This window comes from Pteropus medius, unplaced genomic scaffold, assembly GCF_902729225.1.
Source record: "Pteropus medius unplaced genomic scaffold, Ma_sr-lr_union100, whole genome shotgun sequence".
NCBI classification, from domain to species: domain Eukaryota; kingdom Metazoa; phylum Chordata; class Mammalia; order Chiroptera; family Pteropodidae; genus Pteropus; species Pteropus medius.
The window spans coordinates 13556943-13574917 of NW_024347788.1; the positions used below are offsets into that span (position 1 = coordinate 13556943).

Below are 17975 nucleotides of genomic sequence, written 5' to 3' on the forward strand. Positions count from 1 at the left end.
GTCTGTCAACAGACCCTCACTGAGCACCCAGCTGAGCCTATGTGCCGTCACCAGCCCGTGTGCCGTCACCAACTAGCCCGTGTGCTGTCACCAGCCCATGTGCCGTCACCAGCCCGTCTTCCTGCGGTGGCTGGGAGGAGAAGGCTGGGCATTTCCAGCAGCTCAGCACCGTCAGGACCAGCCGCAGCTCACGAAGAAGACCCTGGCCCAGTGGCTGAGCCCATTGCGTGGCGGCCACCTGGCGGTGTTCGTGACATGGAGAACCGGGTGTGGTTCCCGTGCCCGGCTTCCACGTTGCGTGTCCAGGGCGAGGGTCTCATTGTTAGACACAGGTCCTTCCCTGAACGCACAGTCTAAAAGGCAGCGGCTGATTCGATGCTGAGGTGCGTGCGCCCATGTGGGTTTCCCCAGCTCGGGAGAGACAGGTGACTCTCCCGCTGTGATGACCTGAGGCCTGCAGCCTGGCTGCGGGGCGCGGCTGGACGGCCTCACGGACATGTGGCTCACCGCCTGGCGGGGAGAACCCTCACTCCACACTTCATCCGGAGCCTGACGCTACAGACTCGGGCTCCCTGGGGGCTGGTCTCCGGGGACTGTCTCCGTGATGGGCAGGCCTGGGACAGCAGTCTCGCGGCCCGTCCAGGCGCCCAGAGCGGAAACTACCGACAGTCACAGGAAGACACACGGCAGCGGCAGGGCCCTGGGATCCCCCCAGTGCCGGATGGGGAGGAGCCCCCTTGGGGCTCAGGGGGGTGGGCCAGGCGTGCTGGGCAAGCCCCGCCTGTGGCAGAGGATCAGGCTGGGTGAGCAGCCTGGGTGAGGCGAGGCCAGTCCCCTGGGGCCTGGAGGGACTGTGAAGGCCACCTGGGGGGCAGGCACGGGGCACGAGCTGGTTCAGGATAATGGGCAGGGCCGGGACTACGTTATGTGACAACATCACACTCGGGTCAGCTAACAAAGCTGGCGTCTTCCAAAGGGAGCTGGAGCTCGTGCAGGAAGGTCTCTGGGCCTGGGCCCGTCCACAGCCCCACGGGAGGCGTCAGAGTTTGGGATCCAGGGGCTGGGACTAGGAGTCTGGACACACGGCCGGCTTGCGGTCAAGGGCAAGAGACAGGCGGGGTGAGTGCTGGTGGCGGAAGTGGGCTGGAGCGGAGCCGGGCGGCATCTCTCCTGCCCTGTTCTAGCCGGGCTCCCCCAAGCTCTGGCCTCAGGCCGTCACGTCACTGTCCTGCTGGGCCCTTCTGCTGGACCCCCCCTTCTCCTCTTCCCTTGGCCCCCCAGCGGAGTCAGCCCCCTCCCCTGCCTGGAGTGTGGAGCCTTCAGGTGCGGTGAGCCGGAATCCCGCTAGGGTCTACGTGTCTGTCACCCCCAAGTTCACATCTTGTACCATACCCTCAAGGTGATGGCCGGCCCAGCTCTGCACCCCTCATTCTATGAGCTGCTGAAGCACAGTGCAGGGGTACGTGCTCGCACACGCCCAGTGTGTCTAACTGGTGCCCCCCGACCCGCCTCCATTTTTGAGCTGGACGCTAGACTGAACTCACACCACGTGGCCCAGAGTGGGGCAGGAACCCGGGACGGCACAGCCAACACACCTGTGCACACCTGTGCACGCACACAGACAGGGCAGGTTCTGCATTGACTTCTACCTGCGTGAGGTCCACACGGAGTGACAGGCAGGTTTTCACTTGGTACGACACCTGGGTACTCTGAATGGGGACCTCGATGTTCCCGAAAAACCTGCAGAGACGCAGACGCCGACCCCTCTGGTGCCAAGAAAAGGCTTAGCGACCCGACGGCCGCCTCCCCAGCCTCCCGCCAGCGTCCGCGGGCAGAGGCCCTTCCAGCCAGGCCATGTTCAGGGACCTCAGTTCTCCTCCCAGAATGTCACTGTGGCCACCAGCTTTGCTGGGTGCCCTTGACTGAGGGGTGCAGCTCCCTGTCTGCCCCTTCTTGGGAAGCACCCCCAGCGCAACACACATTCCTCCAGCCCCTACAGAGGTACCACCGAGCAGCTGGAGCTGGGTGGGAGGCAGAGGGACGCAGGCCACTCCCGGGGTTCTGGGCCACATCTGGCTGACTTGGCCAGACGGGGACCAGCCAGAGCGTTTCCACGCTCGTGCTGGACGCTCGTGTATGAGCCTCCCTGAACCCCGAAAGCGAGCCCAAGCCCACACGTGGCTACTTACAGCTGTGTCACCAACCGGCAAGTCACTGCTGTGAATCGGAGTTGTCGGCGAGGACCCCCAGGCTCCCGCCCTCCGCAGACAATGCCCCAGCCTGCAGCAGAGAGTCCGTGACCACAGCCGGCCGCTCAGACCGGAGGCCAGACCGGAGGCCAGACCGGAGGCCAGACCCTCCATCGGCAAAGAGGCAGGACCACGAGCCTCGCTTCACTGTGCTCTGGCAGCGAGCCTGCAGCGTCCGCCCAAGGTCAGCTGTGCCCTGAGGTCATGGGAGCAGAGAGGCACCCAGGCCCCACTGCCCCCGGCCTGCAGGGCGCAGGGCTGGAGGACATGCTTCGCTCCACTGGGAGCACTCTGTCCCTTCCCTAGACTCTCCCTACCTTCCCACCGGCTCACCTGCTTTGAAACACATGCACAAGCCCCACAGAGCAGAGGGCATGCTCCAGGACACAGGAAGCACGGCGCCAAGCGACAGCACCCGGCGCCTGGCCTCCAGCCCAGTCAAGCTGCACAGCCCACGTCCCAGCTAGGCACCCCGGGCCAGGGGGTGACGCTGACCCCCATACCAGGGGGTGGCCCCAAGGACCCTGTCTAGACCAGGAGGCAACTAGGGCTGGTGTTGCCACCAAATGTCCCCATTCTTCAAGAAGCTCCGGCATTTCTGACTTTCACGTGAGCCCTCCCATCTGGCATTGACTCACGGCAGACAGTGTGTGAGACATCGTGCCCGTGCTGGCAGCATGGTGCACAGCAGGCCGCCGCGGGACCGGCCACTCTGCTCGCATGGCTGCGGCTCTGGAGCGCCATGTCCACATGCTGGTGTCCCTCCTGCCATCCAAGCCCACGGCGGGGGTGGTGACCGGGGCCAGGTGAGGAGCTAGCGAGAGCAGGCCCCCTGGGAGCAGCGCCGTCCCCGGCAGGACAGGCGCGTGGGTCCGGGCCACGAGGCCTCATGCAGCCTTGCCTTCGTGGTCCTCCCGGGCAGAGTGTGTGGGCGCGGGCCAGCCGACGTGTCCCAGGGCGCGCAGACTCTGCAAACGTCTTCACTGAGACCTGGGATGGGCAGGAGCCCGGGGACGGTCCAGGTCCTAGCGAAGGCCGGATGAGAATTAATCTAGAAGTTTCACACGTTTGAGTGACCTGCGAACACGTGCAGATCCACTGTGCTTTGTGTCTGCGAGACAGACGGTGGAGACAGGAACTGACACCGTTCGGGCTCGGTCAACATCAGTGACTTTATTACACATCTGTCTGGCAGGACACAGCTGCTCCCCCCGCTGCCACAGCCCAGGGGACGTGCAGGCCACAGGGAGACGGCGTCTCAGTCATCCGGCAGAACGTGGTCTGCTCGGCATCGTTAAAGCTTAAATCACTTGTAACAATGAGATAAATAGGGATTGCACATCTTGAGCTAAACACTATAAAGTCAGAGCACCCGTAAGGAGACCACAGTTGAGAGCTCCGTGCCACATGACAGTTGTGAGTCCTACATGATTTTCGCCACCAATGAACACGTTTTTTGCAAACAGTTCAAAGGTGCTCTCCCTAAAAATAAACTTTTGATTTTAATTGCATACTCGTAGCAAGAATAAAATGGACATGTGTCAGTAACACTGCTGGGTTAGTGTACAGACTACACCTGGGCACGACAGTGAGAATGATGTTCCCTGGGGCTCAGTGTCAGGCAGCTGGGGACAGGGGTCAACGCCCGCCCCGAGGGCCGCTTCCTGACAGTCCAGGGACGTCGGGGCTTGGCAGCCACGCGCCCAAGGGGCCGCCAGCTCATAGAGAAATCGGTCACTATGTCGTCTTAAAGTCTACAGAGCAAACCAAGCGAGAATCGGGGTCTAAGTTGAGCACCTGCTGGCACTTAGTCAATTTGAAATGGCTCTAAAATCTAGACAATTCTGATTACTACATATTGACCTCATTTTGTCATTTGAGTTAATACAACAGGAATAGGAAATTCTTGTTTTAATTCAGCTTCTTTGATTAAAAAGGAAATCTCACAAGATTTAACCTCAACTACCATCCCACATTCACATGGGGTCAGGACATTCCAAGGGTCTGTCCCCACATGATGTCTTCATGCCGCTGTGCCACTAGATGGCACTGCTGCGCGGTTGGTCGTGAATTTCATACCTCGAGAAATTTTAACAACGTAACAGAACATTGTTGGAAACAGGGCAATTGTTTCCAACCAAAAAGAATACAAGTTTCGAGTAAGACACAAAATGTTGACCGTGTGACTAGAACGCGGCCTGAGCACGCCCCCCACACAGCCTCTGCCACACAAAGGCCCTTCTCGTGCCGGCCTCAGGGGCGTGCAGGCCCAGCTCCAGACCGCCGCGGCGAAGCCGGCCCCGAAAAAGCGAGTCGGACTCTCTGCCAGCGGAGACTCGTGCCTTCCTCTGTGGGGCGCACTGAGGCCGAGGGCAAGAGAGAGGCACGCCTGCACTCCCGCGAAGCCGCCTCCCAGCAGCCTGCGAGGCCGGCGCCCCACAGAGCCCATCTCCCGATGATGGGCACGGATGGCCTGGGGGGCTCGCGGAAATGAGCCACGAGAGACCACGGAAGGAGGAAGGCAAAAATCTGCTCCTCGAGGCACATCGAGGCCTCTGAGATACTTCAGGGCCACTTAGAGATGAACGGCGTGACACAGATCAGTGTTGCTCGGGGACGGTGCCGGGCACAGCGCCCACTGGCCCTCGCCGCGAGGCCGTCGCCGGCAGGCCCGGGTCCCACATGCACCTGGTCCGCAGCAGCTACTGCCCCTTCTTCTGGAGCGCCTGGCCGCTGGTCCCATCGGACCGGCCACCTTTGGGTTCTGGTGGGGCGAAGTTCCAGTCCACCGGACTGAGGAGCTGCTGAGTCTTCTTGTGGGTCCAATAGGGGTTGATGAGCAGGGTCAGGAGGCCCAGGCCGCACACGAAGAGCGCCAGGTGGGGTGGGTGCAGGCTGGCCGCCAGGCCGGCCCAGTGCCGCAGGCACACCCACCACATGTGGTAGGTCAGGACCATGCGGCAGTGGAACATGTGGACCATCAGCCACTGATTCGCCTTCCAGAGCAGGGAGTCGGACCAGCCAGCCTGTGGGGACAAAAGAGATGCACTGTCAACACGGCCACCAGAGCGCCCTCGCCCCGCCCAGCGATGCCCTGCCAAGGTCCCCCTCACGCCGCTGCTGGAGGAGCCCCCACCCCGACACTGGATCTGCTCGAGCTTCAGGGCGAGACTCAGCCTTTCTCCTCTCTGCCTGGATCTCGCACGTGGTCAGTAAACAGGCGGTGCTGGCGAGAACACACAGAGCACGTGCTGGTCTCGGCGCCGAGCTCCCAGACCGCGACGGCAGAAAGTGGCTCAGAACAGAGCAGCTGAGGACGAGATACGCTCCCTGGTTTGTGCGGTTTTTCATACCTTCATCCCAGTGGTCCTTGGACACGAGCCGAAGTGAATTTGACTTAAAATTATTCTAAATGTACTTTAAAACTAGTTTCCAACTTGAAGATGGTACATACCAGACTGTGGGCACAAAGTGGTGACCTCATGGCAGGGACCTCGTCAGCCCCAGGCCAGCGGGCCCTAGGCCAGTCCGGCCCCAGGCCAGTCCAGCCCCAGGACAGTCCGGCCCCAGGCCAGCGGGCCACTCTGGACCAGGGAGCGTGCGGACTCTGCTCTTCGGTCTCCTCTCTGCCAAACTCAAGCTGCAAAACCTTCCTCAGCAGTTCCATAGCATGGCGTCCCCTCCCACGATGGGACACCGCATTGCACTTGCAGAAAGAAGTCGTCCTTGGAGAGAGAGGCACAGGCACGAAGGGACCATCCTGAGGTCCGGCGAGGGGCTGAGCTTTACTCAAGCTGCACTGCCCGGCCGCGAAGGGGACACAGCAAAGCGCCCCGAGAGTGACTGCGATTAACTTTATGTTGGCACAGAACACGCACGCACGGCTCTGAGCAAGGGAAACAAGAACCAGTGACGTAGAGACCGCCTTAAAAATGCGTAAGCAAAACGGGAACACGAAGCACGTGGCGGGCCCACACGCGCTTCTAGCACCGGTGACAGCAAGTGAGCTGCGGCAGCCCACGGAAGCGCCCCGCCTCCTCTGTGCAGCTCCGACGTTAACGAGTCCAGGTGTGCCAGCCCTTCCAGGTCTGGACGAGACACACGCACGAAGACAGGTGGGGACGAGAGACGGTGTGGCTGACGGTGCAGGGGGCGGACGCTCGGTGTCGGTGACGCTGTGGCCTGCGCCCGGCCTGTGTGGGCGGGACTGGCTCCGGCTTGCGCTGGGCACCGGCCCCTGAGGAGTGCGGCTGGCTGTCACAGACGCAGCCAGCCTTCGGCCTGCCCCAGGTGCAGAGGACGCGTCAGGCCGCGGCATGCGCCTCGCCTCCAGGCACATGGGCTGCGTTCTGCTAAGGCCAGCGTCAGCCGGGACGCACGGATGCCGCTGGCACCACAGCTTAGCCTCGCCCGCCCGGGGCTCCCAACAACACCCAGGCACGCCGGCAGCGCACGTGCGCGGGGAACACACGCACCTCCCCTTGCGACCGCCTGGCTGACGGGGGCTGCCACTGCCCAGTGTCACCTGAGAGCGTCGTACGCGTGGCACTGGCCCGAAATGATCAAAATTCAAAGTCCAGTTTGTACGGAACGATGTGGCATCACGCGGCTGTCCACGCAGGCCGCGAGCCGTCTGCGCTGCAGAGTGACTGCTGCGAGTGTCAGTGACGTCCGCCGCCGTGCAGTCACGTCACTTTGCAATCAAAACTCACAAGTTACAGAACTTAAGTCACACGTTAAGTCACTGATTTCATAACTGGAAGTCTGCACCTTGTGACTTCCTTCATCCTCACTGTCCCCCAACCCCGGCAACGACCACGCTGTTCTCCTTATCTAAAGGTTCGTCTTTTTTCAGAATCCGCGTATAAGCGACCTCATTCAGCAGTTGTCATTCTGACTCAATCACGTGACATAATACCCACCGGGTCCATCCACGCTCTTGCAAATGGCAGAATTTCCTTCTTTCAATGGCCGAATGACATCCCACTGGATGCATGAGCCACCTCTGCCATGAATGGACTCAGGTGGTGTCCGCGCCTCTGCCATTCCCCACTGCGCCGGCCCGACTCAGGCCCGCCCGCGCGCACGCGCTGACTCCCGGTCTTCCGGGCGAGGCTGTTGGGACAGCTGCCAGTGCACCTCCCCGTGGCTCTGATGGGCACTGCCCTGACCCCTAGCGGTGTGTGAGCGGCTCAGTCCCGGCGGCCACTAATGCGGAGGAACTCTGAAGACGCCCCGGGTGGAGACGGGCACGTTATGTCCTTGGATGGGACACGTTACCATTTTCACCAACTGAACAAAATTAGTTCAAAGCTGCAGAGTAAATCTACAAGGGATGAGAAAGATTTGAAAAGGACCACGATGTGCCTTACCAAATAATGACGTGTGCCACAGCAGAACTGTAAGAGGTGGTACCAGTAAACATAAAATGCGTAAATAAATAAAAACACAGGAAACACTGATCCTGGTCACTCAGATCAGAGGGGACAGTGACTGTATCCGGACCACTGGCTAACTCCTGGGGAATTAGCTGGAGCTGACATCCCAGTTCACTTAAAAATAATTTTCGAATGGATCAAATATCAATGCCTGAAAGAAAAAGAAAACCACAAAAATGCTAGGAAGGGCCACAGGGAAATGGTTTCGCCATCACTGTGTGGGCGAGGGCACGTAAACACGACTGAATCACGACTCGTACGCGTGAAAACTGATAGGTCCGACTACATAAAACAGTTTCCGAACAGCAGAGAAAAATTTAAAGATTGCGTGGCAAAATAGTTGACAAATAACAGACTATTTTTAATGTTTTTACAAATCACCAAATAAACTCGCACAAAATAAAAGGCTAATTAATCCTCACTAGAAAAAAAAATGAGCAAAGCAATTTATAAAACAAATAGGAATGTCAAACATGAAAAAGTGTAATACAACCAAATAAATAAAAACTCAATTTTCTTTTTTACTTAGATTGGCAACAATTACAAAGATTGATCATAGCTAATGTTGAAGTTGCAGAAATAGGACCTTTCCATACCTCTGGTGGGAGTATAAATGCATACTACCTTTCTAGGAGAAATTTTGGCCAATTTTCCATTATTTTCCTCACTAAAAGTGGTTTTAATTATTACTACTCACACCAGAAACACGAGTGTTTACTCGTATAGTAATTACGCTTTTAGAAAACAGAAAGCTTGAGCATTGAGTGTTCTTCGGTCTTACTCGGGCACTAAAACGTTTGTATTGACGTCACCAAACGCTCGGGGAGCCATGGCACAGGAACACAACCTGCGATGCCACATGTGCTCAGGCTACACGTGCGGCCCTGGGGGCCGGTGGGTGGCAGGGCGCAGTGCGAATGTGAGTGGCCGTTTACCATCACCTGATTTACAGCAGGGGCTGGTCTCTTTATGGATGAATTTGACTTAGTCGTTTGAGTCCAGTGTAATTCATTTATTATCAATTCTAAACAATCTTTCAGAATCAAATTCAAGAAGGCAGTTATAAGAACAAGCCACCACTCTGCGGTATGGACCTGTCTTGACTTAGTGGTGACACTAAGGTTTCAAGTGAAAACACCCTGCGAACGTGTCATGAAAGATGGCAGAAATCTGTGCTGAAAACGCGACTTTAAGAACTTTAACATGAAGAACATTTTGACATCAAAATGAGAATGAAGATTGTATAAAGATATACATTTAAAAAATGATACTTTTAAAAACCTAAAGGAAACAGGTTCTAGATAAACAGTGACGCCAGGTCCCAACACGTCTAACTGCTCGTGACATGACCTATTCCAAAACAAAAGCCAAGCAAACGAACACGGTGGGTGACGGACGTCAGCAAGACATCCCTCCGGACACCCCGAACCAGCGACAACGCACACTCGGACCCTTTGTGAGAAATCGCAGACCAGGTCAGGCCCCCGCGCCGCAGGACAGTGTGACAGCAGACTCGCCAGGGGCCCCGGCCAGGTAGGGCTCCCACCTCCACCCAGCAGACGGAGGAGCCGGTTCGTGAGTCCAGCGCCCAGCCCAACTCTTCCGAGGCGTTCCCAGAGGAAGGCCTCCTGTCTTGTCAGTCCTGGAGCTGGGGCAGGCCGGCCACAGCCTGGCTGCCCAGTGGGGAACAGACCTGGGCTGGCAGACACCACTGCTCTGTGCCACCCCCAGCTAGGCTGAGCGAGCTGGTGCAGCCCGCCTCCCTGGGGAGGGAGGGGGCTGACGACCTCCAGGATGCTGGCCGAGCCGGCTAGCGGATGTCTGCGGTACCAGGACAGGATGTGAAGACTGGAGCAGGTGCTTCTCTGCCTCACGCAGAGACACCAACACAGAGTCAGGGAAAACGAAGACTCAAAGATGTTCTGGACAGAGGAACGAGAAACATCCCAGGAAGAGACTCTAATAAAACAGCTGCACGATTCACCCAGCAGAGCTAAAATCATGTCGTAAAGATGCTCACTGAAGTCAAGAGAACAAGGCATTAACAAACTGAGAATTTCAACAGAGACAGAAATCGTTTTTAAAAAGTACCAAACAGAATTCAAGGAGCTGAAGAACACAATAACTAAACTGAAAAATTCACCAAGGAGGTTCGCCAAAGCCATCCACAGATTAATGCTCTCTCTAGCAAAATCCCAACAGTACTTTCAGAAATAAAAAAAAATAATTCTAAAATTCATAGGAAACCACAAACAGCCATATCAAAATTGAGAAAAAATAAAGTTAAAAGCATCACATGTCCTGATTTCAAACATATGACAAAATTATAGTAAACAAAACAGCATGGCACTGACATGCAGACAGACATACAGACCGATGGAACAGAATCGAGACCCAGAAATAAATCCACATACGCATATGGTCAGTTAATTCAGGACAAAGGAGTCAAGAATATACAAAGGGAAAAGGACAGTCTCTTCAAAAAATGGCACTGGGAAAACTGGACAGTCACATGCAAAAGAATGAAATTAAACCTGTATCTCATACCACACACAAAAGTCAACTCAGAATCAACTGATGATTCGAACATTAAGACCCAAAACTGTAAAACTCCCAGAAGAAAACAAGGAAAAAGTTTCGTGACATTGGTCTTAGATATGATTTCATATCTGTAACACCAAGAGCACAAACAACAGAAACAAAAGTAAACAACTGGTCAACATCAAACTGGAAAACTCTGCAGAGCGAAAGAAAACCACCGAATCAGGGCACAGGCAAACCGCAGGTGAGAGGAAGAGGCTGCAAATCACACATCGGGGGAGAGACTCATCCCCAACGTACATGACGAACTTCAACTCCATATCGAAAGAGGAAAGAATCTGATCAAAAAATGGACTAAGGAGTTGAAAACGCAGATTTCCAGAGAAGACATTCACATGGCCACGACTACATGAAAAATGCTTAAAGCCACTAGTCATCAGAGAAATGCAAATCAAAAGCCAAATGAGATATCGCCTCACACCTGCCAGGATGGCATCGTCGAAAACACCAGACAAGCGTCGCCGAGGACGCGGAGAACCTGGAGCGCCGGCCCCGGGGGTGGGAATGGAAGCAGCAGCTGCGGTGGGAACAGCAGAGATTTTTGCCGCATGGCGCAGTAACCCCGCCTCTGGGTACTGACCCACGGTCACTGAATCCAGGACCTTGGAGTGTCACTCGCGCCCCCACGCCCACTGCAGCATCGTCCAACAGCCGAGATGTGCAGACGGCCTGAACGCGCGTGGCGGACAAGCAGGTGGTGTGTAGTGACAAACCATGTGGCCTGAAGAGAGAAGGTTCTACAATCCACAACACGGATGCACCCTGAGGACGCGACGCTGAGAGAAACGAGCTGTCACAGAGGGTTGACACTGCGTGTCGGCCGCACCTGAGGGCCCGCCCAGATCTAGCTCACAGAGGCGAAGGGCGGGGGGGTGGGACGGGGCCGGAGGGGAGGGGGCCAGGGAGACCCTAACCGCCAGGCCAGACGTCTCAGCCAAAGAAGAGTGAGCTCTGGGGACCCGCGTGTGACAGCGGCCCACAGCCAACGGCACTGCGTCGGGCACTGAAGAGCTGCCGGAGAGGGTGGGTCTCCGGTTGAGTACAAAGTAGCGTAACACAGTTTTTAAGAGATACGTATGCAGACATGTATACGACTTCAATTTTTAAAAAAGCATTTAAAGAACAAAAAAAAAATCAGGCTTCCAAAGGCTCAGACACTGCTTGCTGAGTCAGAGGAGCCACTGAGTTTCCTGCCACCGACTAGGGTGAGAGCCCTTGCTACACTCCCCTAGGGTGACGGAGCCAGCGGCCCAAAGAGTTATTTAAAATTAACAAAACCGAATTCGGCCCACGTGAGTTTGTCCCCGATGTTGTAGGCCGTAACTCAGTCGGCTGATGACTTCACTGCCCACAACGCGCAGTCAGGCACGCAGGACATGGGGAGGGCGCCCTGCGCTGCCCCGCCAGCTCTCAGCTCCTGCTGCCGAGGGCGGAAGCGCCCATGGACTCCCCGGCCTGCAGAGTGCACTCACCTTTAAGAGCATCCAGGAGATGCAGGTGAACGGGGTGCTCATCTCCAGGAGCAAGGTGGTCATGGCGAGATAGTGGCCGGCTTTGAGATTGATCACTATGCCGAGGAACCCAAGGAAGGCGAAGAGGTGGTGGACGACCAAAAACCAGTCAAAAGTCCGGAAGAGGGAGTTGGACAGGTGGACCGCCACATTTTCAAAGAAGAAGAACCCGGTTGCCGTGGCGATGTGAAACCAGGACCAGCTCTGCTGGCCGCACGCTTTATCGGCCTGCAGGACGGGGTCCACCAGCAGGGCCCACAGGCCCGCGGCGCTGCTCTGCACACCGAAGACGGCGCGGGTGGCCGCCAGATTCCAGAAGACCTTCTCCTTGGCCACCAGAGAACGGTACGTGGCATTCAGGGAGGACGACAGCTGGTGGCAGACGACGAAGACGCCCAGATAGAAGACAAAGCCAGCGCCCACCAGCGTCACGCGGACCTTCCAGGAAGCGTAGTCCAGATCGAAAATGCTCTCTGAGGCCCCTGTACCACTCGCAAGAGCCATCGTCCTGGGTTGTACAGCAAAGGCGCCCCACGGCCAACACGGGGCTTTGGGCCCACACCGGGTCGTGTCCGAGAAAACAAAGTCCGGGCGACAGTCTCCAGGGTTGTCACGCAGCCATCTTCAACCTGAAGAAGAAAAGATAAGTCACGTCATGTTGACGGAACTGAAGCCAGGACACAACACGCCCCCAGGACCACGATGGCGTTGCAATAAAGAATACTTCTAAAAATGCTCTGCCTCCTCCTGACGCAGATCCAAAGACGCGTGAACAGGCAAGAAAACATCCATCGCTCGGGCAGTCGGACAGGAGAAAGAAAGTAAGATCAAGGCCGGGCGGGCGGCGTCCGGGCGGCGGGAAGGCCTAAGCGCACAGTCCCAAGAGCCTCCAGCCTCCAGGCCGTCGGTCCCGACTCGGATTCCCAGGCTACGCCCACGCGGATGAGTCCCCCGATGTGTGCTTTGTAAATGCTGTTCACTTCCAGAAATGGGACGAGAACTCGGCCCAGTCTGTGTGGCACAGCTGCTGACCAGCGGCACCGTACCTCGGTCACCGTCCCGGGAAGAGACGGCAGGCCCGGCACTCGGGGTTCGAAGCCCTGCAGCCCCGCCCGCCCCGGGGCTGCTGCGGCACAGGGGCACTGCTGTGGGCGCCGCGGACGTGATGCATGCAGACGGCCCCAAACAGGCCTGGCACGTACGCGGCGTGCTACCAGGGTGACCGTCACTCAATGCCTTTCGGATGTCCTCCCACACAGGAGGAGGAAGCCAGTCACAGTCTGGTCTGTGAATCTGCAAGCGGTGTGGCCTCTGTCCTCAGAATCTCGTATGCCAGGGGCACGCTGACCAGCTCCCACGGGGGAGACCGCCACGCCTGCACGGCCGCCTCGGACAGGACAGCGGCGGCGACCGCAGGGCTGCGCCCGTCAGGGCCACGGGGCGCCCCACCGGAACCGCCCCCCTCGCTCTCGCATCTGACAGGGCAGCTCCACCTCCCTGCACCAGCGCGGACGCGGCGACCCAGCCTGGGCCGCACACACTCCACCTGTCCCTGCTCCGACGCCCGCTCGCCCCTACCCTACTCACGCGGCTGCCCAAGGCCCGCGAAGCGTCGTGAACGTTCTTACTCGTGCACGAAACTGGCCCAATTAAAAGACGTCCGACCTCGCTGCAGCCGCGGAAGAGGCGGCCGGCCCCTCCGCTGCCCGTGTCACGCCGTCCTCGTCACGCCCTCCACTGCCTCCTCCAACTGGGCTCCGCACAACGTGGGGCCCACAGAGCGCAGGCGTCGGGCTCCATCCCAACGTGCTGAAGACTTTCCGGCCCGCCCACCGGTCCCCCGGCTCGTGTCCCCGCGGCAGCACAGAACGCAGTGTGGCCAGCCTACGAGGGGAGCAGAGAGCTGCTCCCCCACTCTCCCTGCGACCCGAAGGTCTGAGCTCAGAGCTTGGAGCTTGTGGCACAGGACTGACCCCCTCACACCCCATCTCCTGACCTCTGGGCCCGGCCCTGCTTTCCCCGCCCCACCCTCCCCCTTTGGGTCCCTGCTACAGAGTCACTTCGGCCAGAGGCCCTCCCAGACCAGGGGACGTGCCCGACTCGGCGAGTGCCTTGGCTACGTGCCCCTGACGCAGGCTCCGTTTCTGCATCTCTGAATCCAACACCCTAAAGCACGCTTCACTGCTCACGTACCCCTGACGTCCAGCATAACCCTGATGCCACCAAACCCGGCTTCTGCCTGCTCCAAGCCAGGCACAGGGGACGCAGGTAAGAACCCGCGGCAGGTGCGGCCAGGCTTCAAATCATGCTGCGGCGCTCACGTTTACCTAAGTCCGGGCCTGTTTCGTTTGTGAAACGGCAAACACCAGACTCTCAAGTGTCCAAAACTGAGGAACCTCTGAAGTCACGCGCACTTCACAGACCGGAAACCATTGTCCAGACCAGGTCCCCAGACTAGAACCCCAGGTGGGGACCCGCAGACCGGGCCCCCAGACCGGCCCTGGCAGGGCAGCCTAAGGCACCTTCGGGGCCCCGCTGGCCCCCGCCTGCCGCATCCCAGGCAACAGGGGCTGTTTCCGCAGAGAGGGCCCCTCGTCAGCACCCCACTCGGAGAAGGGCAATGGGACTGGAGAGGGGCCGAGCCACACAGCTCCACCTCCGTCCCGCGGGCGTCAGCGCCCCACTGAACCTCGACGCCGGCACCCGGACCTCGGCCGCTGCTCCGCGGGAAGTGCTGGCTCCTGTAACACAAGGATCCTTTGCTCCAGCCGCGAACTCGCGAAGCTCAGCCGGCCGTGTCATCACAGGCGACATGGTACAGGTATTTCTCCTGTGTCTCGGCCACCGCCCAGCTGTGTGTGAGCGTGAAGCTGACTGGGGAGCAGAGGACTGGCTCCCACCCCGGGTGCTGGTGGCTCTCGTCACCCTGCGCCCACCGCATGTGTCCGCCCACACGACTGCTCCTGTGAGAGCAGGACCGAGGCCCAGCAGGCCCTCCAACCAGGACGAGGACGTGCTCTCTGTCCATGTCACGCCAATACCCTGGCTTACCCGCCCCTCAGAGTGCACTTATGCATTAATGTGTACACAGGTCAAGTTCAACACGAGAGTAAGAGGCTGGCAAGAGCACTTGACTCTGGATATCTGGACGTGTCATTTTTCCTGCGTATTATTATGATGCTCTGACATCCTAAAACCCGTCCTGGCTGAGGAGAGACGGCCCTCTCAGCGAGCCAGTCCTTACGGACGGCACAGGGCCCGACCCACCAGAGCCAGCCCTCCCCCACCTGCCCCGCACCCAGCAGGCGACACTCCTCTGAGCCACCAAGGCCAAGCACCCAGTGACCACCCCGTAGCCTGGAGCACCCAGCATGACCCAGGGCAGCCGACCCCGAGTGTGCACCGGCCTGCCTGCCCGTGGGAGCCCAGGAGGCCGAGGCCCACATCGCCCCACTCCTGTCTTCTGCCTCCCAGAACCCTGGTGCTGCCTTGTGGGGTCTGGTGCGGTCCCCCGCCCGGGAGCTGAAAACGGAATCAACCTTGTCTTCCTGAGTGCTCCTGTGTCTCGCTGGGCTGCACCTGACCGGCTCATAAAGAACACAGAAAAGCCTGCTTCTGCGGCCAGCACCTCCCAGCCCCCGGCCGGGCACTGTGACATCCACAGGGCAGACTGACTTCCCGTGAACTCAAGTGCCGGGAGATGAGCCGCACCGTCACGTTTGGGCAGAAAGCAGCTTTGCCATCAAGAACTTAACAGTCACCCATCAAAAGTGCTGCTCTGCACAAAACCGTGACCTCTGCTAAAATGTGGCCTCCTGATAAGATTCCTTCCTGTGCTTCTCAAGCTGGTCACGAGACAGGAGACCAGTTACAGTTCCCGTTTCGCCACGACTGCATCACCATGCTCTCGGCCCAGCCACCTCACTGCTGTGGAGCCTCTGCCGTCAGATGAGAGTCCCCGTGACTGTTACTAAGACAATTGCCCAAGTTGGCCCAGTGGAGCGGTCAGTTCCTGTGCTGTTTTAGGAAGGTCTGGGGGTGGGGGCAGGAGGCACTCCAGGTGCTAGGACCAAGGACTCAGAACAGCCCAGCTAGTGGGTTCTGACCTTGGTTCTGCTATTTGGTAGTTAGTCTCTAACCACACGAAGCCCAATATCTGAGCGTGGGAATCATCATCTACAGAAATACAGAACAGTGGGTGTTGGGTACTGACGTGAAGCGCCAGCTACGTGCCAGGCACACGCAACGAGGTCACTGCATCTTCACGAATACATGACAGTCTCCAACTGACGTGGAGCGCCCAGGCTCAGTCACGTGCCCGCATCAGGAAGCTGCTCACTCGGTGGGGGGAGGGGGAACGAGGACAGGGCCTCGGCACCGCCCTGTCCCGCATCCTCCACACCTGCGGAAGCTGCCTGGGCGGGGGCCACCTGCACTGCACATGTTCTGCCCTCGGAGCCCTGGAGCGGCAGGGCAGTACCTGGTGCCCAGGCCCTAAGGCAGGTGTGACACTGCTGCATGGCACCTCCTCCTGCCAAGGTGTCCCCATTGTTAGACCCGATGGCTCCGAGGTGGGACGGTTCAGTCACCCCCTTCCAGATAGCAGGTAAGGATCCTCCCCAGTCCTTTAAGAGGGATGAAGGGTGAGCCAGACACAAACACAGCACGCCCTCGTGATCCCGGGGCAAACCCCAAAAACAGACCACGGCGGATCCTTTCGTTCATCCCCTCCTCTGACCTCCCTGTGGCTCTCAAGCACTGCGTCCCCTCCACGAGGTCCCAGGGCTGCCTGAACCCCGCGTCCCAGGCCCGCTCCCACGGGAGTGCAGCCGGGAACCCCAGAGAGGCAGCACAGGTGGGGGTGGCAGAGCTCATCCTCTGTCCTCTCACTGGGTCGCTCACCCTAACCACATCCCTCTTGTCCTAAGTGACACAGGGGACAGGAGTCACTGCCATGCCCCTCACCGCAGGACCCAACGGGTAATTCACAACTGGAGTCACCGCCCCCTCCCCAGGGACAGGTGGGGCTCGTGCTGTCTAAAGCCCAGGCGTCCAGCCCCTTCATCTCGAGTTGAGGAACCCTGGTGGCGCCGCAGCCCAGAGGGAAGTGACCCATCCTGGCTCTCTTCAGGACGTCCTTGTCCTTGCAAAAACCTGCTACAGACCTCACCCCAGTCTTTCTTTAATAAGACTCTGTGGCTTGCACTGTCCCAGTGCACGGACCAGGCCCTTCCCTAGAGTGACAAGGGTGCTGGTCCCTGCGCTGCAGTGTGACTGGGCAGCCTCAGGACCGTGGCCCTCTGACACGCATCTGTGAGTTCACTGGGGGACAAACCGCTGTGGACGCCAGCACGTTCTGCTTGCTTAAGATAACCGATCCGAAACTTGGAAATGAAAACAGAGAAAAAAAGGTTGTGTGCTTTCCTGCTTAGCAAAGCCCCCAAGGCTCAGGTGACCTGCCGAGGGGGTTGGATGACAGTTTACCGGGGGTGGGACCCAGACGGTTCAGTCTGCGGAGCCGCAGGCCACCTGGCGACACTGATACAGGCGGCAGGCTCCTTTGCACCCAGCAGAAGAGATAACGCCGGGCTGTCGCTGCGGGTGTCACTGCAGGCGGGGTGTCACCCTCGGCAGTCACCCGGGGCGCTCATCTCCGCATCCCTGTCAGTCATCCCGGCTCTTCGGGACCCGCTTGGTCAGGCTCTGTCCACCACTCGGGCCGGGCCGCCCATCAGTCAGCTAGGCCGCCCGCGCTGTTTGCGGAGAACTCTTGACAGCTGCTCAGGCGACCAAGCCCCGACAACGAAGCCCGCCACGCCCGCCGGCTCCGAGCGCTATGGCTGCCTCGGTGCCTGCGGGGCCACCTGTGTCACCCAAATTAACCTTTTCTNACCCGCCCGCCGCCCCGCGTCCCGCCGCCCCGCGTCCCGCCGCCCCGCGTCCCGCCGCCCCGCGTCCCGCCGCCCCGCGTCCCGCCGCAGGTGGCGCCCGCGCCGGCCCGGGCCCGGGGAAGGGCGGCTCTCGGCGACAGTCCCAGGGCGCGCGCCGCTTCCCCGCGGAGGCCCCGGGCTGCCCCGCCCGCGCCCGGCTCCCCGCTCCCGCCCCCGCGCCCTCACCTGAGCCCGCGCCCCGCCCGGCCGTCACCGCCCGCGCGTCCGCCGCCACGGCCCGGCCCT

General features: G+C 59.1%; 1 protein-coding gene across 2 annotated transcripts in view; it reads right to left on the reverse strand.

Moving 5' to 3' along the window:
- Positions 1-3402: 3402 nt before the first annotated feature.
- The window catches only part of CLN8 (CLN8 transmembrane ER and ERGIC protein), a 25077-nt gene continuing 10504 nt past the window's right edge, over positions 3403-17975 (reverse strand). For both annotated transcript variants that reach the window (XM_039877300.1, XM_039877301.1), the window contains exons 2-3: positions 11761-12428; positions 3403-5275 (exon numbers count right to left, since the gene is read on the reverse strand). In XM_039877300.1, coding sequence (XP_039733234.1) covers positions 4952-5275; positions 11761-12303 — 867 coding nt within the window. In that variant the 5' untranslated portion in view covers positions 12304-12428 and the 3' untranslated portion in view covers positions 3403-4951. The remainder of the gene's footprint in view (positions 5276-11760; positions 12429-17975) is intronic.